This window comes from Centrocercus urophasianus, unplaced genomic scaffold (assembly GCF_019232065.1).
Source record: "Centrocercus urophasianus isolate 14NV4802_14NV808 unplaced genomic scaffold, USGS_Curo_1.0 seq_14, whole genome shotgun sequence".
In the NCBI taxonomy this organism is placed as follows: domain Eukaryota; kingdom Metazoa; phylum Chordata; class Aves; order Galliformes; family Phasianidae; genus Centrocercus; species Centrocercus urophasianus.
Genome location: NW_024884586.1, coordinates 5,835,932 through 5,862,326, shown reverse-complemented (window position 1 = coordinate 5,862,326; position 26,395 = coordinate 5,835,932). Strand labels below are relative to the sequence as shown.

General features: G+C 42.3%; 1 protein-coding gene across 1 annotated transcript; it reads right to left on the bottom strand.

Annotated features, from left to right (window-relative positions):
- Window positions 1–3,795: 3,795 nt before the first annotated feature.
- GTF2H1 (general transcription factor IIH subunit 1) lies at window positions 3,796–25,809 on the bottom strand. Its single transcript, XM_042813777.1, has 15 exons — window positions 25,770–25,809; window positions 22,162–22,330; window positions 20,210–20,402; window positions 17,372–17,534; window positions 15,969–16,062; window positions 15,155–15,304; window positions 14,097–14,176; window positions 12,739–12,869; window positions 10,964–11,051; window positions 9,611–9,699; window positions 8,738–8,855; window positions 7,810–7,900; window positions 6,315–6,430; window positions 5,478–5,570; window positions 3,796–4,912 (listed from the first exon to the last, which is right to left on the bottom strand). The coding sequence occupies exons 2-15, from the start codon at window positions 22,313–22,315 to the stop codon at window positions 4,826–4,828; spliced, it is 1,647 nt and encodes a 548-aa protein (XP_042669711.1). The 5' UTR covers window positions 22,316–22,330; window positions 25,770–25,809; the 3' UTR covers window positions 3,796–4,825.
- Window positions 25,810–26,395: the final 586 nt, after the last annotated feature.

Here is a 26,395-nt window from a genome sequence, read left to right as displayed (position 1 = left end):
GCAAAGGTAGAAATGGGAGGAGTCCCCAGTGGAAAGTGTGTACTGTGGACTGCGGTGTCAGAGTTGTCAATTCTGATCACAGGATGTGCCATGTGTGCAATGAAACTGTTATCAGCTCTCCCTTATCTGGCTACTCCAGTCAGCTGGAGTTGTAGCCTGGGGCAGGAGGAAGGAAACATGCTGTGCTTCATGCTGCAGTGGGGATGCAAATCCCCTGAGGCACCACTCCTTGTGCAGTGCTGAGGAGCAGCTCCTTCACGTGAAACCTGCTGATATCTGCCTAGTTCCTGGAGTGATGGAGTGTATTTGGATCTTGTTTTAGCAGAAGCTATAGCCTCGAAATGCTCTCATCTCTGAAATCTGTGGTCAGAAACCTGTCAAACTGGTGTGGACTGGTAGTCATAGGGCAGAAAAGACAATGAGCATTGCTAAAGGCAGGACACTTTCCCTTGCTGTTTAAGGATTGAAATGCATAGCTGTGGGTGCAGTTGACCCTGTGTGGTTTTTGGAGGGGATGGGGATGGTTGTGTGAGAAAGGTAGCAGCTAAGGACACATGGGCTGGGAGGATGCCAGCAAAGAGCTTCAGCCTCAGCTGTGTTCTTCTGTCTTTCACATCACTGCCTTACCATGACACTGTGCAGTTCAGTCATCCTAAACCTGCCTTGTGTCATTTGAAGGGGTGCAAAGGTAAGAGCCTCTGTATGCATTTGAGCTCTGACTGCCTGCAGGGTGCCTGCTGCATTGGCTCTACAGCCCTGGTCCATGGCAGGGAGGGCTCTGGGTGCTTTGTGAGCACTGTGCTGTCTGTCTGCCCTGCTGTTGACATGTTTGGCCCTTCTGCAGCAGATGAGAGCCCAAGGGAGCCTTGACATGGTATTTTCTGTTTAGGTTGTTAGCAAGGAGAATGGTGATTTGCCTTTGCAGTGTTTCATATGAGGGCTATTTTCTGGAAGTGATGTGTTCGGAGGTAGCTGAGGGAAATGCAGTGTCTTGAAAAAGATGGAGGAAATAGACAACCTAAAGGTTCACCAGCTTTTTAACCTCTACTGCAGGAGCATGTCTGCCATTATTTGTTAGAGTTTATGGACAAACACCTCTGTAGATCCTCTGATGTCTGACTGCTGTCAAAAACTGAAGTTGCTGTGTTCTGTTTCTATCAATCACTATATTTTACTGCGTGGTTAGAGCCTGGAATCAGGTTAAGAACTGTCTCACCTCTGAAACTGTGCTTCAGACTGGGCTCCAAAGCCCCTTCACATGCTGCCTGCGGGTAGTGGGACATTTGAGTAAGGTTTTACTTTGAGAGAGACAGGAGAGGTAATGGGAAACTCAGACTTTCTTGCTGTCTCCTCTGCTGCTTGCAGAAGTGACTTTCTGGATGAAGTGCTGTTTGAGAGATCTGGCAAAGGATAAGGTGTGCTTTCTAGCTAATAACAATACCTCAGGATAGAAGCTGTAAGGATGTAGTTACAGTATAAATATGGGACAATGCAGCTGTAACAGCACCTTATTGCAAGGGGGTGGGAGGAAGTAAGTCGCACGGTGCTTTGCCTCGCTGGGAAGTTGAAGGTCACCGTCTAGAGAGCTGCTCTGAGCATGCAGGCAGCCACTCGTAGGAATGGCTCCAGGGAAACAATTTCACTTCCTTCCCTTGGCTGTTGCAGAGTTCTTGTTGAGAGAAAAAGTGCAGTATTTTTGTGGTGTGTCCAAGTATTTTCATTGTTTAAATTTACGGGCTGCAGATAAGCTAAGCCAGACTTGTGTTAATATCTGCTTCAAGTTATCCTCTGTTATTAGGAAAGCTTGGATGCGAATGGCTGACAAAGCAGCCTGTGAGCATTCCTGGAACAACAGCTGCTACATCGATATAAGGAACAAGCAGAATATTAATCCATGGAGCCTTGTCTGCTTTTTGTGATCAGTAACGGGCACAGCTGTAGAGAATAATGGTGTAGACTCCTCATGAGGCAGAAGTTCTCAACCTCTGAAAATGAAACAATTTAAGAGGAAATGTATTATAACTGTTTTGCTCCTGATATGCTCTACCAGCACGAGGGGGTGGCTGAGCTAGTGCTATGCACTGTTCTATTTCAATTTAGGCCTGAATAGACTGGGGTTTAACAGAACATCAGAAAATACACAGCCTAAGCACTAGAGAAGACTTGACTTCAGAATTCAGTAGGGTTTATTCTACAAATCTTAGATCAATGCCAATGTACAAGTTTTATGAATTCTCATTAAAAATACAAGTCAGTATAAAGATTCCAATAGTAATATAATGCATGATGATTCTGTTTCAAAACTTAAGGAATGAATCTAGGATTTGGACCATGCTACAGAGAAGGGGAGCGCTATGTAGAAGAAAGGATATTCAGTTTACCTCCCTTAGTTCAGGAGGGGCCTGTGCCTTATTGCCACAATACCTGAAAAAGCAGTATGAGTGCATAGCAGCCTTGCCTGTGCAGTCTCTAGGCAAAACTGTTGAATTCACTATCTTCCTCCTCCTCTCCTCCCACCCCCACAGTTCTAGTAATTAAGGTACATTTTGATAGCCTGACATCATGCCAATAACTTAAAGCTATAGCAATACTATCCCCCATCACGACTGCAAACAGCCTTCTGAACTGTAACGTCATCTTGTGATGCACTGAAACTTTCTGCACTGTGCTCAGCGTTTTGTTCAGTGTTCCAGGAACGCTCAATAGTGATTCAGTTCAAAGGTGAATTATTTCTGAATATAGAACTGTCTGATTTTAAAATGAAATAATTATTGCAAAGCCTCAGTGCAGCTGAATACTCACATCTGGTCGTAGCTTCAGGCAAAGTTAGAACGCAAATCGGATATTTTTTGTATTCTTCTGATAATGATGAAAGCAATGATAGCTTTCACAATATAGCTGAAATTTGGCCACAATATTTCTAGATCAAATACTTTGAAATGGGAGGGAGGGGAACAAAACTACCCTTTCTTTCTGTGAACTGCCTGCACTTTTAAGAGTATCAGGCTTAATAAAGCCCTACTCTAAGCCTAGATTTTACACACACTATCTACAAGAGGTAACCTTGACAAGATGTGCACCTCTTCCCCTCATGCATCCATTTATTCCCAGTAACACTTTCACCGTGTCAAAGAAAGTGTGTCCCTCTTGCAGAGCCATTGCTTCTTGTAGCAAACCACATTACGTCACAGAGCAGGTATCATGCATCTATCTGCAGAAGCAGACCAGGAAACTGGGCTTAACAATATGCATACACTTCCAGACAGAATTTGGTGCAGACAGTGACATTTAACTGAAACTCAGCTTTTATCAAAATAGTAGCATAATACAAAAATCCAAGAACACCGGAAACAAGGAAGCTGCTGCCTTCCGCGCACCGGTTAAAGAAAAGCCCCTCTTGCATAAATGGAGCAGCAGCACAGAACAAGCACAGACTTGGCTATACAAATACATCTGCAACAATCCTCCACTTGGCATGATACGGTAATGTTTTAACATCATACCAGTGATGGCAGAACCCAGTATTAAGTCATTATGCAAGCTAGTGGAGATTTCTTCCGTCTTACTCTGCTGTGCTTGCTTTAAATAAGTATTGTCATTCTGATTTGTCTTTGTAAATGCATCTTATGCTCTAACAGTCACATTTAGTTAGAAGTAAAAAAAAAATCAGTAGCCTGTACTGAGCCTTAGTACAGTCAGGATGACAGCAAAATACAAGGATGTCATTAAACTGCATATATTATAGAAAACAGGTTCACTTTGCATTTGAGTCACGTTTAATACAAGACAAGTTGGTTTGAACGGTGAACTGGTTCTATTTGGAACAAAGTATGGCACAGCTTCCCAATATTTATGCACATTTTGTAAATAACATTTTTTCTTTGCCATGATTATCGATTCGCCAAAAACAGTGTAACAGTCAAATGGGGAGAGTGAAGGAAAACAGATTTAGGAGAAGAAATTCAAAACAAGAAGTCTAATGATTGAAAATAAGTGACTTTTGTAAGAAACTTTATTTAATTTCATTTAAAAAAAAAAAAGTATTCTTTCCTCAGAACAAATGCCACCTTAAAAAAAAAAAAAAAGAAAGAAGATTGCAGTAGCACACACTTGCACTCAGAGGAAAACATGCAAAACGGATGGCTGAAAAAGTTTTGCATAAAAATCCAAGATCTCAGGTGAGAGTTTGCCCCCATCATGTGCCTTTAGGGGCCCCAGATCGTGAACAGCTTTCAGTGCAATGTTTCTTGCTTCCAATTGAGGGGGGAAACATGGCAGTAGCTCATCTGTGGACAGCTACGCTCTCCTGGATGGTTGAAGTAAAACCAGTTTCAGCTCTGTTTTAAAATAGCATTGTTAAATGGTTGCGGAAGATACAAACAATTCAACAAAATGTCAGAATCCAGTGAAAACATTTTGATTTCTACCCTGTGCCATACATTTCTTTAAAAAAAAAAAAATTAGACAAAAACAGATTTTATTAATACGCCCTCTTTAAATTTTTTTATTTCTGAAAGCAGCTCTTAATGCAAATCAAAAGCAGTTCCTGAGTAACTGCAGTAAACAGTGTCTTTTAAATAGTTTTGCGCCTCAGCTCTTCTGTTTTGGTTCGCTCTTGTTCTTCTCCCTAGTTTTCAAGTTTAATCTCAGTTCTTTTTTTTTTTTTTTTTTTTTTCCAAAAAATGTGCAAGTTCAGTTAGCATCTTTTCCAGAAGTCCATAGGTTGCAGGTCTTCCTGCAACAACTATAAGATCTGCACATGTGCTAGGTTGTACTCCTATCCCTATTGCAGATTTTTGTTCTCAAACCTGTACAGCATGCACTCTCACGTCTTCTTCAGCATACGCCGGGACTGCCACGTGTGGAACTTATTGTAGGCTGTCTGCAGCATCTCTTCTATATGACTTATCAACTGAAAGATTAAGAGGGAAGAGGAAGTAAATGTCACAGCTACTGGAGAATACATCACCCTCCCTTTGATCAAACACACTCAGTTGGATTATTCCCTTCGTTCACTAGAAGTGATTTCACTAAGATCAAGGGGGTATGCCAGATTAACAGAGAAAGGACTTCGAAGCTCTACTGTGAAGTCTGTGTTGAGGGGGTAATTCATAGTGACTAAGCTGTGAAGGTTCAGGGAAATAGCACTTGCTTGTGCTGTTTTCCACTCTTTAGGCTATGACCACTTCAAATCTGGAATGGTGGGAGACTGTTTTGAAGTAGCTGAAGTCCTAAGTCATGACAGAAGTAGAAAATGAAACATGACTTCCGCCTTCTGCTGGGTAATCTATTATTGAGCAGTGTAGAAAAGGAAAGTCAGAGAATAGTTAATTATGTAACTAATTTCTCTCTGCCAGTTTCCTAGTAAACAAATTTAAGATGACCCAGAATAAGAAGCAAACAAAGCCACCATCCTTTGATAATTATGATTCACATTAGTAACGTGCACCATTGTAATTAGAGTATTTTTCCCTTACATTTGTGCTTAAATACTGTCTCCGAATCTTTTCTTGGAATGGGCAGAGCTTTGTAAGCTGAAATCTTTCCAAGTTGCTCCTCATTTTCACAACCTGAAAGAAAGGAACCAATCTTGTAATCATTTGCACAAAACACTTTGTAAGTAATTCTGGGGCATGCTTGAAATATGTATGGTTCAAGGAAGAAAAATTCCTAAGCCATCTGTCTCTAACTTAAAAATTAAGTCCATATTTGTTTTTGAGGCAAGTGCAATGTGCCTGAAAATGCAGCGTAGCAATGTCACCATTATTTGTCAGCAAGTAAAACAGATAAGATGTTAAAAAAAACACCCTTTTTGCTTCAAGCAAAGACTATACTGTGAGTTTTCTGGTCACATTTTGCAGCAGAAAAATCTAAGATGAAGGCACTCTGTTCTTAGAAACAGTACAGATTTTGAAGCTGAGTAACTTTACAGTGGATGGAAGGATAAGGAAGATTTCCTGTAAGCATTACTGTGGCAGTTATGTCTTAGAGTAGAAGAAGGAGGGGGCTGTAGTTTTATTTTAAATTGGCAGTGTTAAATCTGTGGCTGGCATACAGCTGACAATTATGTTAGAAACTAGTGAACAGCCAACGCTCCTACTGGGGGTCAAGAGGTACACAGATGATTGTAGCAAGTAACACCAGCAGAACTGCTGATAAATGGAATGTTTTATATTGTTTTGTGACCTTTAGCTTTAAGGATGAGTAAGTGCTCACTTAACACATGTGCGTTAGCTCTAGGTTTCAAGTTAATGACAGTCATCTTAAACCATATCTGGCCATATTATAACCAGAGTCACACAAGGAGACCTTACCTTTTCTTCTAGGAATGGTGTGTTAACGGGAAAGCAGGACCAGAAGTGTCTTAGCAGTTCCCCTACTGCCACATACAAATGTTTTAATTCAGACTGAATGTCATTTGGCACCATCTCTGCAAAAGGAAAAAAAGGTTTTTCTGTATCACTCAAAACTATGATACATAAAGTGAGAAGGTAAGGCTAATGGAGGAGCAATGTAATACACATTTCTGATTAGAATCACAGAAAGACTGGCTGGGAGGGAACTCTTGAGGTGCTTCACACCTGAAGGAGGTGTGCCAGCAGTACTGGATCAGGTCAGCTGCTTATTTATGGCTAGCATGTGTGGAGGCTTGTATATTACTCAGGCAGATGTATGCCAGGCAAAGAATGGACATCATGCTTTAATCCAGAACTAGTAAATGGGGCAGCATGGACAGTTCTATTCTAAGTCTAATTAAATGGACTGTACAGCAGATAATGCAAGCTAGTGTAATTTTTTTTCCCTCTCACTGGCAATGAGAAAACAATAATGACACTTGTCAGATACAATACATAAAGGAATAAGGAACTATCTTTCAAACAGTGTCTTAAAGTAAAAATGGTAACATGGTTCAAAAACAGGGAGGGTACCACAACCCTAAAAAAAGAAACAACAAAAAAAAAACAACCCACAGTCATCGAGAATGACAGGAGCAGTCACCTCAACAGTCCAAAGGGAACTCTAGGATAAGGCTGTTAAAAGAAAAGGTGGTCTGGGTTGAAGGGGAATGTCAGCTGGGGAGGGTAAGAAAGCTTCGTTACTGCTTGATGACTCCACTTATTACCACTGGGAATGCATACTTTTTCAGCTGTCTGAATAGTCTTTGCTATCCTTCAGATCAAGTACAAAACAGGGAAACTATTCTAAACCCTGCCTTGTGAGAGCAGAAATTCATCTACTGTGAGATGAAAGGGAAAGGAACTCAAGGTGGCATAAATGTGACAGTGGGGGATGGAGTAGTCGGGTGGAGATGAGAGGAGGATGGGTTGCTTGTTTGTCCTTGCACTCCACAGGCAGGTCATCCTTTCAGCAAGCTGTGGATTCTAATTCAGGCTGCAGAAGTTCCACTAGTTCAAAACTCCTATCTACAGTACACTTCCTTGGAGTTCTCTCAAAGTATGTCATTATTAAAATATACAGAAAAACAAAATAAAAATGCTGTACACACAAAACCCATCAACTGTATGAGGACTCGGTACTGGGTGCATCCTTTCTCACTTGCTCTGTGAAGTTCTGTCACCTACTTGCCACAGCACAGTTTTAGCCAGCACCGCCTCTTAGTTGGGCTGCTTTGTTTTTTTTGCTGTTTTTGCTTTGCTTTTGTTTCTTTAACCAGTGTTATTCCAGTTACAGTCCAGCTTCTAAAATTTCATGTATCAGTGTAACATAATCTAAGAGGGAGATAAAACAGCAAACTGCTCTGTAATGTAATAAGAAGTGATTGAAGTATTACATATCTCAAATCCTTACGGTTTATGGCTTGCTGTGTTCCACCCTGCATAAGTGCTCCTCCAGGTGACAGGACTGCAATTGTGCTAGTAGCATCACCACTTGAAAGAACCTGAAAGCAAAGAGGGAACGAATTTTTGCAGCAATGCCTTAAAAATAAATCACAGGTTAGCTCTAACTGTGGATATGCAACTGGGGACATACAATAGAAATCCTGATGAAGAGCTTACTGTACTGCAGAATCAAATGCAAGCATTCACTCATTTTTCAGAGAAAGCTCCCCAATTAATGAACACATCTTTACCTAGTATGTGAACTGGCTGTGCAAAATAAGATGAAGTTGATTTTTATAATACAGATTGTGGCAACTCAGCCACAATTGTGGCTGCTTCTCTTAGGGCCAAATATGGGTTTATGAAGAGGGGAAGTTCAGTTACTGGCTGGTGAGGATCAGCTGGTGGCTCTGCTGCCCTCCAGTTGCCAGGAAAGAGTGCAGCCCAAGGAAAAGCAGGTCCTGCACTTAAATGCCTTCTGGGACAACGACCCATTGAGTTATATACTGCATACAATGACTTAAGGCCATTACCTCCTAAAGTTCAGAGGGTGGGATCAGTAATATTTGCCAGTACTTCAAGTCAGCTATCCTGTATTTTATTTTATCACTTTATGCTTTCACCATTACTTCAAAAGAACATGGTAACAGTAGAATATTACTGAATATCAGAAATGCTGCTTTTTTCAGTTCTTTCCTTTTTTTCATGTTTAGATCTTAAACATAATATTTGAGAAGGTACCCCACCTGAAGTTGTAAAATAAGCTTGACATTAAACTATTTGAGATAACGAAGTTTATCTTGAACAATTTAAACTCCGGTAGTCAAGAGACAAAAAACTGTATAGAAAGAAGATGCTAATATCAAGAAAGGAACTTCTGGAAAATTCTTACATACCTGAGTTAGATTGGGTACATATGCTTCCATTTCTTGCCTAATACTATGAAAAGAATTAATTATATCCTGACTGGTTGCATATTGCTGTGATTGAATTGGAGTTGGACCATGATAATACCTGTGAGGTAAGGAGAGAAGTATATTGATAACAGTGTTCATAAAATGGACGCCAAAATCAGTGGACAGTAGAAATGTGTCCAGTTTGGGATGCTTTGCAACTGCTGACATTGCTACCTAAATCCCATTTACTGATGTAAAACATAAAATGCAGTGCCACGTGGCAAGAGGGAAGGGTACGGCAGCAACAGAGGCTGCAATTTCTATCACTGAATCTGCAAGCAAGCTCATGAAAAGCTCTGCCATGCGCTGTGCTCAGTTTTGGGAACAGCGTTGTAGCAAAGGACTTCACACCAATTTGAACCTCAGACAAAGGAAGTAACGTGTATGTTTTAATTGGTTGTCTTTCTTGTGGCATCTGTCCTTCTCTATGGTTCTCAAGCTTAATGGTCTAGAAAACAAGAGGACAATTACTAGAACAGTAACAGACCAGTGACCGGCTCAAACTATTCCCATGCTGCTTGTTTTGCTTGGAACTGTAAATGTACACATCACACTCATTTCTCTACTATGAGCTGCAGCAAAGTGCTGAACTATGACAATCAGTCTCTTAAGACTTAAATAGAAATTACATGTCAAAGCCTTCCCAGCAGGTTTACAGAAACTCGCTGAAAAGCGAAATGAAATCAAAATACAAATTTAAATGGAAGTGCTTGGCTGAGTAGCACACTGGGAACTACATCTCCTGATTCTTAAGTCATCACAGACTTGCCATATCAAATATACTGAAATAGCCAGCATTTACTGTTAACTTACCTGTCAGATTTCTTTAAATTTAGTGCAATAGTTTTAGTGCTATTATTCATCGCTAAATCTTCATATTCAATGGATTCCTGTAGTTTCACCTACAATAAGCCAAAAAATTACAGACATTACTAATAACACAATTTGATGAGTTTGGTGTTATTTTTTTTCTCACTTCAGATTTTTTTTTGAGTGAAAGGTTTAGATACACCTTAATGAAACAAAATTACCTGGAACAGTTTGTGTCTACCTTCCTGAGGGAGGTGTGACCAATGCTGTTTAATGTGTACAGTTTTGTACATGTTAGTCTTGGCATTACTGCTTTTTCTGTAGATTGTCACCAAAACTTGCAGTCCCTGCTACTCCCAGGAAGTGTTCCGCTAATACACACACCATTCTTTGTTTTCTCTACTTAAGTCATTTACCTCTATGTAAACAGAAATAGTAATAACTTAATTGCTGGAGTCCAGGAGTATAGGACTGATGCAGCAATAATTATCCAAGCTGTTTGGTGACAACAGCACTAGAGCATTAGTGGTGAGAGGTAACAGGACAGCATCAATGGACTTCAAAGAATGAGAAACCTACCTTTAGAGCCTCCTACTGTTATGCTCTTTTCTCATTCCTCTCATCATCATGCTTGTTCCAGGGCTGGTATGTTTATCCTTCTAATTAAAACTACCTTTCTTGAAAGTCAAAGCTGTTGCCTTCTTCAACATTTAACATGTGTTCTACGCTCTTTTCTTAGCAATATATGAAGGCTTTGAGTCAACCTATTTCAACTGTCAATTCTAGCAAGGATTACTGAATCTCTGCAGCAATTACAGTATTTTCTCTCCACTTTGTGAGTTGCTGTGGTCGTTCTAAAACAGGCTGGCGCTCTATTTCAGTGCACTGTGCATCACCACTCTTTGTTTAACCTTCCTCCAGCTTCTAACCTTGAGATGAAGGCTGCTATGTGTCAGTTCAATCATTCTCTATACATTTGATAGGTTAATATTGACTCAAACACCCTACTCCTTTCAAATGGATGTTTTCTACAACTGTTCAGGCAAACAGCAAAAATACAACTGCACAGTATGGAAAAAAATACTTATGTCTAATCAGAATCATGCTGGAAACTTTTGCTTTCAGGGGGCCCTTCTAAACAGATCAACAGCACAATACTCCAAGGTGTAGTATGTGTCTACTAACAGATGTTCTTATTCTCAAAGCTTCTCACTGGCCCTTAGTTATTTAGCTTAGAAGCATACAGAGTAACAAGTATTGTTTTAGGTGCTTCTTAAAACACATAATAAACCTTCAGCAATGTTTTAAGAGACAACATCCAATTTCTTTCAACTAGAATGGCATCTAACTTTATACCTTTTTCATTGGTGGTTGAAAGAAATCTGAATCCCTGGAGTTTCCATCCGTACTGCTGGTCTCACTGTAATGGTCATTTTGTGCTTCTCTTAAAATAGAGAAACAGCATTAAGAAGAATTCACCTTACAGGAAATTTAAGACACAAGCTAGAGACAAAGTAAATATATGCTTCAAAAATGCTTATACTGTACACCAGCTTCCCCCCCTTGTGTCTTCTCTGGAAGAAGTTTATGTAGATAAATGGAACCAACACCTCAAATAATGCTTTGTCCAGGAGGAAACTAAGCAGCAGGGAGTTTCTCCCTTCCTGCAGAAATAGTGGCTTGCCAGCAGTGCAAGTGGGACATAGCAAAATCATGCAAATCAAATGATTTGCATATGTACTTATGCCTATCACACACTAGCAGGGCTATGGGAGCACTGAGAATCTGCTGTTTTAGAATAAATATTACTTTTTTTTTTTCCTCTCAAAACTGAGGAGTAGAGACATGTATTATCCAAAAGAGATTGAGATCCACTGTTCCATTTGGAAAATATGAGAATGTTGTCAGAGAGCTCAGCTATACAGAAGAAAGTATTTGAGATCTCTCACAAGTAAGGTCTGTAGGACCTGGATACAGTAGTAACCTATTCGGGTGGTTGTCTGTAAACTAGCTGTACAGCAGACCTCACATGAAACCCCATTTACCCCCCCCCTTTTTTTTTTTTTTTTTTTTTTTTTGAGTTTCACCTGTGGATTTTACTATGAACATATGTAACCAGACAAGACACTTTTTTTGGTTGTTGTCTTAATTTCAGTTGGGAAAGAAGTATTCAGAATGTCTGGTATGACACTGTTTTTGGTTCTAGGACAAAAACAATGCTGGTAACAGTGATGTATGTTTATAGTTGCTGCTAAGCAGTGTTGTAGAGCCAAGGCCATTCTCAGCAATGAGCCTAAGGAGCTGGGAGGAAACAATTAGGACAGCTGACTTAAACTGGCCCAAGGGATATTCCATACCTTATGACATCATGTGGAAGGAGAGTTGAAGAGGGTTCATCTGCCTCTCTTCTGCTGCTCAGGGGGCTAGGTGGGCATTGGTTTGGGGGTGGTGAGCAATTGCTTGTGTACCACTAGTTGTATACATTTGTATGTATTTCTCATAACTATTTCCCTCAACTCTATCTCAGTAAATAGTTTCATCTCAATCCACAGGTTCTATTTTTTTTCCCCCCGGTCCTGTCTCCTATGCTACTGGGAAGGAGGAAAGTGAGCAAACAACTGTGTGGTGCTCAGCCACCTGCTGGGTTAAACTACAGCAGTCAGTCAGGGACAGGATGCTACCCCCAGATAAACCTTTAATTTGATCCACACAAGTTACATCAATGTTTTTACTTCCTTGTTTGCCTTCTCCCATGCAACCCGCTATAGGAAGCCACAACAGATCCACTCCTGGAAGGTGGCAGGAGGAGCCCCTGAATCAAATCTTCTCCTTGATGCAGCCTTCAGCAGGGATAGAGGAGAGAGCCAGAAACATCCTTTCAATTTTTTTCTTTTATGTTTGTAGAGTAGGAGAGCAACTCAGCTAAAAATAGCACCTGTCATCTCAGACAGATCTGAAGAACTTTATGAAAAGTAAAATAGAACCTAATAGTACTTTTATTTCCAGAATATAATAGTTCATTCATAAAAATTACAGGAAAGGGCTGGATGAGTAACAGCAGATGTATTTTCCTTCTGGAAATTCTTTAATTTGTTAAAAATACTTAGCTTTTAGGCAACATTGAAACTTACTGTTTTCTGAGGCCAGCTGCAAGGACCATGGCACTGTGATGATTAAAGCGTTTTATAATGGCAGCATTGCTACTTTCTCTAGCAGTTTTTGAGGCATTTGATGTAGAGGCCACAGGAGCAACACCATAGCCCTATAAAGAGAATAACACTGGTTACCTCCTCCTCCTGAACCTAGAAGACCATTCTGTTTTCCAGTGAGTCAGGAAGCCATGCCATCTCCTCTGAGTTTTATTGGTACTGTATCATCATCTGAAGCATTTTCTTACCTTCCCCTGACCGTGACTCCCAAGTGCTTTGGGGAAAAAACCTCCAGAGATTATTTTATTCTGCTAACTCATGGCAGTTCAGAGGTATCTTAAGAAGAACAAATAAATCTCAAAAGTATGTTTTATAGGACTATAATCTGCTGTAAATTAAAACTAGCTTAAAAAGGAAACCACCTGTACTAAACAGACACTGATAGCAAGTGAGAAGTAGCAGCTGATTTATGGACTCTTTAACACTTTGTGGAACACCAGCGGCCCCCAGCTAAGCGTCAGGAAGATGTGATAGCACTGGGAATTCAAGAAACCTCAAGCCTTAATGCTGGCAGCATTCCCCAGTTACCAAGTGGCTGAAAGCCATTCACTTTAATCTGTACTCAGTTTCATGCTTGCAATTAACCAGCATCAAATGCAAAATACAGCACTTTGCAAAGCACTTCAAACATGCATATTCTCGACTCCTATTCTAGTTTTAGAGTGATAGCTCTGTACAGCTCAAGGAAGAAAAAGAACCTTTTGAAACAAAGCACTATTATTAATTATAACTCAAAGATTTAATTAAATTAGCTGCAGAAAATGTATCCTTCAATATTTCATATTGTGGTACATTATAAAAATTGTTTTAGTTTATACTTAAAGGCAGGTAACTTCAAGTTAGGATATTTTTTGCAAAATACAATAATTTGGATAAAATTCTATACAGCATGCATAAAATTAAGCAGAATGCAACAGCAACACTCAAAGTAAGGAGAAAGGCTAAAACTTTTTTTTTCCCGTTTTGTGTTACTTTTCTGCACGTGGCCCCAGGTTCTAAAAGTTAGAAAGAAGCCAGAGAGAATCTGCTAGGGATAGGGAAAAAAAAGCCATACTAAGTGAAAGAACTCATTCTGAAAAGCAAGAGGTGCTGCAGTATACCCAGCACATTAACACAGGCAGTTGGGCACAGGCTTCCTCACACGCATACAGCTGTGTAAACACTGAGTAGTGAACAAGTGCAGCAGCCTTTCAAGTGATGTGTTTTAGAAACAGCATTTGTAGTAATTTGAACAGGAGGGACCCAATTTCCCCTTAAATTTGTTTTTAGCAACTACTTACTTCATCTAACGTTCTGTCTTCCAAAGCTGTTAAATCTATCATAGGGTTTTTCACTCCTTGAGACACCATTGCTTTTAACCCTGTATGGGAGCAGCAGAAAAAAAAAACCCACCACAAATGTGTGGGATTATTAGATTGTTATTTAACCTTTAAAAATCAATATGCTCAAATATCACCGATTAAATCTTTCAACCCTTTATAAAGTTCCCTTTAAAATAAGCAATAAACTTGGAAAATTGTTGTAAGAGATCAGCCTCCTAATTACAGCAGCTCTCATCAACTTCTGCTCATCACTGTACACTGTTCTGTATTAAAATGGAGGATGCTTTAGTATCAGTTGTTAGTAGAAACTTTTCTCTTTGAATTCTGGCACCGTATTGCTTTGGGTAGAATGGTAACTTAAGATAGCTTCTCCTTGTGAAAGGTTGTGGATTCCTAGTAGAATCCATATCCTGTCAGAATTCTAACACATGCTAAGGAATGGCATTAAGTGATCTTACCTCTTCATATGTCTGTATGATTAAGTAACTTTACAGATTAGATATCATCTGACTTAAGTTTCTCTTAAAAAGGTGGACAGAATAGGAATGGCAACTCCTCTGGAAAATATGGCACAGGATCCATATTTTTCTGTTGCTAAACACTCCATTTATTATAAAAGCTGTACCGGCTGTAAGTTGTGCACAACCACAAAAGGAAGGTTTATGTAAACCAATTTATTCCGTAGTAACTGATGGCTGAGCATAATTGAACTGTCATGATGGTAAGTTACTGGAATTTATCACTAATTTTTGTTGCATGGGTTGTGATAAAGGGTATGTCTTGCACTAGCACATCCCCATTTATTTCGAGGAATGCATTTGTAGTCAGGCTAAGAATAGCAAAGCTACAGACAATTTCCAGTCACGATCTCTGCCTCTCCCTTCAACAAGATGTCCAATAAATGGACATAAGAAAACGCAGACTTCACCTTTGCAAGGTGTACTGGCTGTTCATCTTGCTCTGTGCTCTGTAAGACTGCTAACAGCCTACTGCAGCAACCGAGTCCCAAAGCTTACCTTTCTCATCCAGTTTGGCACATTCAGCAAAGAGGTCTTTTGAGCCTGTGTTGAGTCTGTCCCGGTGGAAATAATGAGACTGAAAAAATCGTGTCCAGAATTCCCTTTCTGTCATGTTATGTGGAACATTTTCTGCATATTTCATTTTCACTGTGAACAAACAAGTAATGATTACAAGGTGTTCTGCAAATCTTAATACAGCGTTTTATTTTAGTATTCTCTTACTTGCTTCCTAGCTTTCTGTCTGGTGCTATTGTCATTCATGCCAGTTAAGTGTAAGGGAATGCAGAGGTTAAACACCAGCTAATGGGTACTCTTCTATGCTCTGCTATGCTACCTAATGCTCTGAAAAGAAATGCATATCACAAATTTGAATACTCCAATTTAAACACTCACACAAGAAGTCTTATTTGACAGACTTCTAGTTATTCTCAAGATGGATCTAGCATTTTTAACCTACTGCCCAAATGAACCAGTGTCAGTGTCCAGTGTATTGGAAGGGAAGGGTGGAAATCACTCTTCCCCTCCAAAGAATTGAAATCCACAATACTCTGTACTGAGAGAGCCAAATCTCCACTTACAATTAAAAAGAAAAGTAGGTGGACAAATTAAAATCCTTTTGAAATGAAAACTCAATTTCATTAGTTGAAACGTATTTTAGCACATGCTTCTTCCCATCCCTCCTCAAATTAAGGAAACTTGGTTGGGAAAAATCATCCAGTTCTTTATACTTCAAGGCTTTGACTTCCTGCAGTAAAGTGGTAATAAGCAAATCTCACATGAATGTATTTGTAAAGCAATGCACTACTCTTACCTGCAGGATATGTTCGAAATATGGATTCAATGATATCCGAAGTCAAATTGTACCTCAGACCATTGCAGCCATCTGTTTGAGGTCGTACGTCAGCCTAAGAAAAAGCACATGGGGAGGAGAAACAGCTTAAGTCTGAGTATCTTCTGTAAGAGGAGAAGGAAAAGAAAATACTGGCATTCTGCAGTCAAATTCTGCTGCAGATAAATAATCTTCTTCCTACAATAACCATAGCATATTTGATCATAAATATTTACAGAACACAAAACAAAAGTGTGCATTAATTACTTTATTATACTTACTACCTAAGGGATGATTCAAGGAGACTAAATTTTAAAGATGAAAGCAAGAACAATCGAGAGGTAGTTAGTTTAATATATCCAAGTAAAAATAGGCATATGTACTGTGTATGCCTAATCTTTTGGTGTTTATTCAACAATTCATCTAGTGAAGAATCAGTAATAGTTTATGGCTATTATTCCTCTTCTTATATATTAAAAGCATCTCAGCACAAATGATAAATAACACTGAACTTGAAAACTGCCTTAGCTAGAACCTGCAACTTGGAGTTACCTCTTTAGGAATTTCTGGAGCCAGTAAGCACAGTCACATTCTCTGTAAGAGGAGAAAGCAGGTGCCGACACATTCTGGCTTTTTTCTTTTTTTCAGCACGCTCAAATTCTTGTTATTTAGGGGGGAAAAGTGAGTCTATAGCAGGTATGTCAAAAAACAATTCCCATCTCCTCCTTTCCACCCAAACCTCTGCTGTGTGCACAAGTCATTACAGAGACAGAAATGGGATGTCTGTTAACAAATCGTTATCTGTATGAGTTTTGTGTAAAAACATTGGCCTGTGGGAGGAATGTAAAGACTGTATCTGGGTTATAGTGTCTTAAGTTGTATTGAGATTCTACATGGGGTAATGTAACTGTGAGCTGGGGGAAGAGATGGAACAGGCTTTCAGATGTACAAGTTGGGTCTCTGAGCAGCTGAAAGCATGTGCCAGATTAAATAAAAACACAAACATGGGGAAAAAATAAGACTGTTTGTGTGGGACTCTTTGCAGCTTCACTTATGCAGGTGGACACTGCAAGAGATGCTTTTTAATTTATTGCATTAAGACACCAATCTAGTGACTAAACTTGTCTTTTTTTCCTATTATATGAAAGATGGAACAGCAGTTTAAACAGCACCTGTGTGTTACATCTTTAAGTTAAATCTGAGCAAGCTAAATCAATACAGTTTTGAGGTTGCAGATATGCACAATACCTTTACATTTTTTCCTCCTTGATGCTTGAGGTACCAGGAAAGAACATTCAAGTACATAGGAATAAAGTACAGGAGCAGAACTCTCACTTCCCCATTTTGTTTGCTCTAAAATGCTTTCAATGAGAGGTTCAACATACCAGAAATGCTGCAGAGATGCCCACATCCTGCTTACTAGGTGCTGCAGAATTATCCCCTGCATTCAGGCTTAAACGGTTGGCCCAGAATTCTTCAGCACTGATTACTTGGCTCACAACAAGGTCTTTATAGAGCTGAAACAAAACAGGATCTTCTTGCAGCATTCTGGTAAAAGAATGTATTGAATAGAATTGAAATGCTGCAGGATAAATCGCTAGGATTTCCATAGCTAATATGAGTTCACAACAGGAACAGAAACTAACTTTTCTTTTAAAAATGCTGTGTTTCTTAACAAGAATGTGTAACCAACCAACCTCAATAATGATATTCGTCTCAAAAGAACAAAGAAAGGGTTCAAAATCTTTCAGGGGTAGCATTAAATGCTAGAAAAAGTAACGCCTAGGAAAGCATTAAGGTGGGATTAATGTCTTGTCCTTCAATACGGTGAAGCACGTGTCTTTGCATGCCCTGGACTGCAGTCTTCTGAACCGCAAAAGCAAAATTAATTTTCCTGAACTTGAATAACAAAGGTCATATGGTAGAAAAAGGGGATTGGGACACTGCCCAATTCTTGATTAAAATCTTAAAATTTGGTACCTACAGTTCTCTATTCTAGCACAAGAGTACAGATTACAAAGTATGATACCTTAAGATGGCATCTTACTGTGAGGTCTTCTGGCTATTTCTGTTGGTGACATCACTTAACTTTCACGTGCAACACAAGTGCTGCAGAAACATTCAGTATTGCTGCCTCCATCCACCAGGGGATAATATTTACAAAAGCTACAATCCAAATCACAACTACCATCCTTACTGTCCAAAATGCAAACAATGTATGGATCAGAAACTTCAGCTGATTCGTGTGCTTCTTTTCATGAAGCTGCATAGAATCATAGAATCACCAAGGTTGGAAAAGACCTAAAAGATCACCCAGTCCAACCGTTCACCTATTCCCAACAGCTCCTACTAAACCATGTCCCTCAACACAACATCCAGCCTTTCCTTGAACACCCCCAGGCTCGGTGACTCCACCACCTCCCTGGGCATCCATTCCAGTGCCTGACCACCCTTTCTGAAAAGTTATACTTCCTCATGTCCAGCCTGAATCTCCCCTGCCATAGCTTGAAAAATACCCAGTGTGAAGCCTAGCAGATTATTTACTGGGATCCATGTATACGTATGGACAGTTAGGCAAAAATCTCAACAAGCTTAAGCATGTTTCTCAGGATATTGATTGTGAACAAAAGATAAACAATGAGGAGTCTTATGAATACACAGGACATACTATGTAGACATGGGAAGAATGGGGATAAATGACAATTTGAACTGAAGTCTGCAGCTGCTTTGAGGGTGAAGTAGGATGAGACAGAAATGGTAGCTTTCTAGGACAAAACGTGCCTGGTGTGTTTTCACACCATGTTACTCTTCCTATTCAATTTTTCTTCTTAGATGTACAGATTAGTGACAATGACTACAAGTTAGAGCAGCAAACAGTAGTCTGTTCAATTTGAAATAGCTCATTAGATGTTGGAGTTTTCATACACACCTCACCCCTTTCTATCAATAAATGGAAAAAGTGCCAAAGGGACTCAGAATGCAGAACCCTTCCAGAATAGGTTGAGACTTTGGGCCTCATCTGTTCCAAACTAAGCAGTAAAGTCCTATTACTGGACTTGGGATACAACTGTCAAATGCACAGACTGCATACAGAGACTCTGCCTCTTCTGCTTCCACTTTTCTATAACTAGAAAAGCTTTTAATGCCAAAAGATAAAATACTATAAAGCTCCATTTAGGGGTGCAAGGACTCAGAGCTGAGGCTGTACAACTACTCACTATTATCACTGTCAGAGAAAAGAAAGGAGCAATAAAGAAACTGTTTGGTAATAGTGCCAAAGCAGTTTGCACTGCTGTAGATGCTGACTGTCCCAGCAGTACTGAAAACAACAAAATAACTCATATCTATTAGAGCTACTACACAAGGGCTCTTGCCTGTGTAAAGATTTCCCTTTGTGAAGATTTAATCTGCCTGGTGAAGCAATATTCCTATTTTCTAGAAAAAAAAAAATCCAAAACATTTAAGTTTGCTGTAGCTTTGAACTAACCTGTCTTTGAAAATGGAACCTAGCGGGTGGAGGATTCACATGAGATGCCAGTGAAACTCATCTGGAGTGGCAAAGAGAAGTATGTCCTATGCCCACAAGGACCAGTTTGAAATGAGCATTTCAAAGGTATCTTAAAAGCCCTTCTGGGAAAATGACTTGGTTCCTGAAACTCTTTTCTTCACATTTATTTTAGAATAAACATCCTGTATGCCAAATAATAAACTACTGCATATCAACTGAGATGCATGAAAAAAAAACAACAACAACAAAAACAACAATTTAGTGGAGTTCACAAGATACCAGGACAGAAGATTCATCTGGGCAGGCAGGGAGGAAGGAGTGATTAGGGTACGCAGGGAGGGTGGGGGACAGGGGGGAAGGAAGGTAACAAATTCTGGCGAAAAAAAAGTGCTTAAGTGCTTGCAGCTTATTAAACTGGTAAGTATGTACTCAGGAATGCTAAAGAGACAGGCTGCCACTTGGGTGCTTTTATCTCATTCAGGTATGAAAGGCTGATTGCCTTCACACCTTGAGAACGTGCCACTGAGAATGCAGGGACAGTCTCAACATGTTACAGTTATGTAAACCCTGAGGACTGAAACTGAAAGTGGAAAGATTTTCACCAACGCAACATCACTAACGATGCTGCAATACAACTTTACAGCTGATGGCAGAAACACACTATGGTTAAATAAGAACTAAGAAATAAGAAAAGCAGCTTTCAGATTCCCTTTACCTGTTCTTCTCCTCAAGTTCTTTATTAGCTTTCCTCTTGAATTTGGGCAAGAGTTGTTGAAGAAGGTCTTTTACCGCATCTCGCTCCTTCACTGCTGTGCTTTCGTTGGAGAAGTGAAAGTTGGTTGTGTCCCCTGCATGCAATACTAGCTGAAGCTGAATTTTAGCTTTACCTTCTGGACTGATTTTCTGGCCTAGATTGCACAGAGAGTATTAATTAGCAAAAGACAGCAAGCTTATAGTGGAAAGTCTCTTCCCTAGAGTATTTGGTTATAAGCAAATACCCACATCCTCCAATTAAATATCATTACTGTGTGTGTGAACTCCAGCCATGCAAGTAGAACATGGTCTTCCCCTTAAATTAGTATCATTGCTGCATAGTCAGCCCAAAACACGGGACATTGCCACCAGCAGCCCATCATTCAGCATCCTCCCACCAAACCTCAGGAGCCTAGATTCATCTCTGCATTCTCTACATTCTCTGTTGGGTAAGCCAGTCACCTGGAGGCTTCAAGCTGGTACAAGTCCAGGCTGCTGTTACTGAGAGGTGACAGCTTCATGTCCCCTCTCCACCCCTTCCTGCTGCCTCTCTTGTCCTGGTGTTATTGTTTGTACAGTAACCAAAACCAAGGAAGTGATCCACTGAGAAGCATCCCCTTTTGTTTTTCCAGCTGGATCAATTACCACAGAAGAACAGTACTAAGAAAGCAGGGTGGGGTAACAGGATGCTGACAGCAAAAGCATGCTGGTTTCAAGTGGTTTGCTAAGCAGTTAGCCACAGGTATTCCTAAAAGGTGATCCCAATGCCTCCAAGGTGCTGCTACACCCTAATGACTCATTAGGAAGACTGGACTTCTTCCTTTTCTGTAACTAGAGGGAGAAGAGGCTGGAACAACTGTGCTTGTGGATCGTAAACAACTGCATTTATGGATACTGTCTTCAACAGAGCACTGCGAACAGCACTGACCTAACTTCCAATCTTGTGCCCTTTCTGTAGTGCAACTAGGAGAACGGAAACGAGTGTCATCACTGAACAAATGCCCCCCTCCCTCCATCCCATTTTTCTTTTTTGGATTGTAAAAAGACATAAAAAAACACCTTTCATTTAAGTCATAAGGACTTCTTTGCCTGCACGCTTCAACATCTAATATATAAGCTACTTACACGTAAGCTAAATAGCTGGATAAAGCCTTCACAAAACTGAACATAATGAGTGAACAGACTATTTAACTTATCACAAGTGTATTTCAGAAAACAGCAACTTAGATTTGATTTACTACATCCACTTTTGTTCATGCTGCAGTACCTGCATATTACTTCTGACAGCAGTGCTCACTAAGGCTGAACCAAGCGATGCACACAACATGCTTCATTCCTTTTTTGGCATTGCAACACATGGAACATTCGTACTAATTGGAGCCAGAAAAACAGCATATAGACATTTACTGTTCAGTTGTGACTTGCAAGAACTGTGCAGCAGCAAATGCTTCTTTGGTAAATTACTGTCAGGCCAAATTACAGATGCTAGCACTTCTGAAGTTATGGTCAGCTGGGTGAAAATATAAGCCACGTTCATTTTATAAGCAGATTGGAACAGCCTTAGATACATAGCTTAAAAGACTTAATAGACCAGCTTAATAGTTTCTGTGTTAGGTTTGAAAATCCTATACTCTTTCTCAACCCTCCTCCCACCCTTCCCTCCACAAGCATATGGCATAGATGATTTGCAGAGTATATAAGCTCTGCTGTCACATCCTTAACAAACCAATAATCATTCACTATGGTCCTGATCACTGCTGCTGTATAGAACAACCCAGCCAAAGCTCCAGATCTTGCAACCTTCCCAAACAACACACCAGTGCTTTACGGCAATATGCTTTGGGTTGTATGTCAACATTTCTTGAAATACTACTCCCTAAAGTACCTACTGAAATAGGGAATGTCTTCACTTACATTTTATGTCTGCATACATGTGGCTGACTGTGAAGCGGTCTTTGCCTTCGGGTGCCCACGCTATCCTCTCAGCCATAAGGTACAGAGCTCCATCCTGCTTCTTCTGGCGGACCTTCTTTACAATCAGTAACACTTCTTCTGATGACGTTGCCATCGTGGCTACAAGGAGCTACCAAAACATACAGTAGAACTAATTATTATCATTATTTGCTGTAATTCTTTTACTTTTCTTGTCAAGGCACTATGGCTTGTACGTACTTGTTAATGCCCACATCATTTTTGAACCATTCCAGACAGACATGCTCCCCACTGACAACACAATTAGCAAATCTATTTTAACAGAATACTGCCAGCTATTTAAATAATTCATGTAATTACATAGCTGACACTGCTTGTGCTCCAATAAAAGACCCCCCAAACCTTACACTGATAACCAAGTTTTAATATTTCTTTACTATTCTTTGCAGATCAGGAAGAAAAAAAAAAAACAAAGCTATGCAGAAACACAAACTGCAGATCTCCTCCGGCATTTGGCAGCGATTCCCTCAGCATGAGCAGCAGATGCTAAATCATTTCAGAAGAGGGAGGGATACAAGGTATGTGAAAAATCATGGATTTTCAGTTCTCTGCACTAAAGATAGCGCAGCTGGGTGACAGCCCTGCTCTTACTGCAGTGCTTTTTGCTGAGGGCTTCAATAATATTCTGTACATTTGATGTCGGCTGGGCAGCTCCCTACCCCTCTCCCCCTGAACACCAAGGGATAAAATGCTGTATCTGCTTCAAAAGAATGGGATTTTTCACCTGTCTCACATCCAGAAGCCTTTTAATACTTGCTGTGACATTTCCAGCAGTCATTATCCCTCGCTCTTTACAGCTTCACCCTACAGCTTCAAATTTCTCAAGAGAATGAGTGCACCATAGGTATGCGCAGCAGATTCTATCAACATATTGTTGCACGCCCATCAAAAAATGACATCTTTGTTGAAAATGTTTTGTCTGTCCAATTAACATATTTTGTACACCATGAACTTTCCCGCTGAAACACAGAACAGTATTTTCAAAAGCCAGTATGTTTTGTGGGTTTTAAGAGTACCTCTCATATTATTTGCTGGTGCCTGCATTGTACAGCACGTACAGCTTATCACATCAATATTACCTAGCACAGAATGATGCCTCTGAACATTTAAAATCAGAGGTGGGGGCATGCGGGGTTTTTATTTTTGAGATTTGGCTCTGACAGCTCGTATAGCAGCACAGCATTCTCCTCAGTACTGCAAACCCATCATCAGAATGTGTTACGTAAAATAGTGTATGGAAAGCTTTTGTGGTGAATGGATCCTGCACTTCAGTTTCACCCCTCTGTGGCATCTATCAGCTGAAGCCTCACCCAACACTTCAACAGTGCAGATCTGACTGTGGGGGTTCCCATCCACACCACTGCAGCAGCAACCACAACAGGCCGTGCCACGCTGAGCAGCCCTGCTAATGCTGCTTTCTCAAGGAAAACCACATGGCATCATTTCACAACAGCTTCTCAGCACAATCCATTACAGTCTCCCCAACAGCACTATTATCCTTCAGTGTTATTCGTGCTCCCGTTTTATGCAGAATTTTCTATCGTGGTCTCTGGTCTCCCATCAGCACCTCATCCTTACCAGAAAGAGACAGCTGCCCACATGTTCCAACAGACCAGAAACCTCCATATATGCAAGACTGAGGATTTTCACTTCTTTCTGCCTTTACTTTGCAGTCCTTCAAGGATGTTATTATCAAATGCAAAAGAGACAAAGCCACAGAATGCAAAGGAATTTAAACTGCACAGAACAGAAAGAGAAGCATTTGGGGCTCACTGTGCTGAGTGCCTTGCTTTTGTACTGTGCTATTTCACCCACCTACAAGCAGCCTTTTTGCTGCGGCACAGAGCAACCAGCAGCAATTTCTCGCTGATAGCCGCAGTGCTGCCAGCACCATGCCTGCAGCATGCAGGCAGTGAGCACAGATCCCACAAGTGGCTCCTTCTGCCTGCTGGGAGGGCATGGAGGGCATACACTCATACTTATCATTGTCATGCTCTCTTTCTCATGCAGCAACTAATAGTGGCAGCAGGATCATAAAACTCACAAGCACAGCCAGCATCACACAAAATGCAGAAAGCCACCAGCTGTCTTTTGAACAATGTATCAGTAAAAAAAAAAAAAGGAACAATAATCAGGATTTAGTGAAGCTACCATCTTTCACTAACGCAAACAAGATGGCTTCTCTTGTTACAAGAAGTACCAGTACAATTCTAAAATAGAATCTCACCCAGCTGTGAGAGCAGCATGAGGATACTCCTAGCTGCTGCTGAGAGGAAGGCCATGTCCTCGCACAGCACACTGTCTTCTTTTCTTTATTCAGACCTTAGGTACATTGTGGAGGTTAAAGCCCTCAGTGAGCTGCTCCTGCCTGCCTGCCTCATCATCATCATATCTGTGCTTGATCGCTGTTCTGGAGCTTCCAGCAATTGGTGCTGCAGTTCGTGGCAGTGCTGCTCCAAGAAGCAAGGACTGCAATGTGCACAGGAGAAATTCTGCTATTTTGCAGCTCTAATAGCAATTTTAGTCTGCTGCTGAAGACAGCAGCGTTGGAGTCATTCAACTGCGAATTTCAGAAGAGATGTTTCTTTGATTTAAAGCATCTTCCTGAATAGGATAACCAGACACAGGTTATTCCAAGTTCTCCAGTGACAGAATTTTTGAAGTGCTGGTTAATGGCTAGGAAGATCACAGGGATCAGGCAGCAGGCCTAACGCCCAGCTCCTATTTGTCATCGTGCCTGTCTGGGCTGGCACTGTTGGCTGCAGCCTGCAACGGGCAGAGTCTGTGCCGGAACAAAGTACGGGGTGCTGGCTGCTGACCACCTACAGCCACTCCTCCCCAACTCTGGAAGGAGGACCACCTGGAAACGCCATCACGTTCCAACAGCGAGCTTTCCTCTAACACACAGCCTCTCCCTAACCACCGCTGCATCTCACAGCTCTCTTCTGAGAGCTCTCCAGTACCGCCGTCGCGCTCGGGTTATGAGCAGGAATAAAAGCAACCCTCAGGGCTGTCATTGGCCCCGCTGGGGATGTGCTTGGGGTGGTAATCAGCCGGGGCAGGCCTGGGGTCGGCCCCGCTACCGCGATCAGCTCCCTCACGGCCGGTACCCGGCGGTGCCGAGGGCCCACGCCGCGCCGCAGACGCGAGGCCGGGGAGTCGGGAGGCCGGAGTCGCGGTCACGTAGGCCGGGCTCTCTGCGGGGCATCAACACGGTGGCTCTACCGCAGGGCCCGGCCCGCAGCACCGGGAGTGCCGTGCCAGGGGGCTTCGGGCCGGGCCGCCTTTGTGCAGGGGCTGCCGCGGTGCCGGGCCCGGCCCGAGCGGAGAAGGCTGCCAAGGAAGCCCCGGGACGGACGGGCCATAGGCCACGGCGCAACCCGCCGGGCCGGGCTCGCCGCCCACGGACCTCCAGGCGTTATCCCCAGTAAGGGCTGCTCGGGGCCCGGGGCGGCGCGGCGGATCGGCCTCGCTACCCTCACCGGCACCCGCAGTGCCCGCCGCCGCCTCTCGCGCGCCGCGCCGCTTACCGTGGGGCGGGAGCTGCTCCGGGCGGGCGGACGGGCGGGCGCTGCGGGCCGCGGAAGGCCGGGCCGGGCCGGGCCCGGGGCGGTGCGGGCGCTAAGGGGGTCGGGCCGCCGCCGCCGCCGCTGGGGCCATGGGGCGGGCTGGGGCGGACACGTGACCGGAACGGGCCGCGAGGCACCGGCAGGGCGGGGGAGGCCGCGTCACGTGACGAGGACGCAGGCCGCCGATGCGCGTCCTCCGCGATCACGTGGCCGCTCTCCCCTCCCCCGCCGCCGGCCCCCCTTCACGCTCACGTGACGGCCCCTCCCCCGCCGCCATGACAGTGAGGCGGAGGGGGGAGCACCCGGGGGCTCGGCCGCGCCGCCGCCCCCCCGCCCCATCCCGCCGCGCCCGCCTCTCCCCCCCTTGCCGCCGTCACCCGGCCCCGCCGTTCGCGGGCGTCGCTCGTCCCCCGCCGTGGGGCCCGACGGTTCCGCCGCTCCGCTCCCAGGTCGGCGCCGCCGCGCTGCGGGGGAGGGGCCTCCCCTCGGCATCGGCCCGCGGCGGGAGGGGGTGCCGCGCGTCAGCGTCACGTGGCCGGGCCAGGCGGGCGCGCGTGACGCAGCTTCCTGCCGCGCGCCCGGCGTGA

Bases quoted from the DNA above. Each gene is read 5' to 3' on its own strand.
- GTF2H1 (XM_042813777.1), bottom strand. From the start codon at position 22,315: ATGGCAACGTCATCAGAAGAAGTGTTACTGATTGTAAAGAAGGTCCGC. The intron at 17,535-20,209 runs GTAAAGGGAATC...TTCTTTTACCAG, and splicing joins GAACTTGAGGAGAAGAACAG to AATGCTGCAAGAAGATCCTG. The intron at 12,870-14,096 runs GTAAGTAGTTGC...TTCTCTTTATAG, and splicing joins AAGACAGAACGTTAGATGAA to GGCTATGGTGTTGCTCCTGT.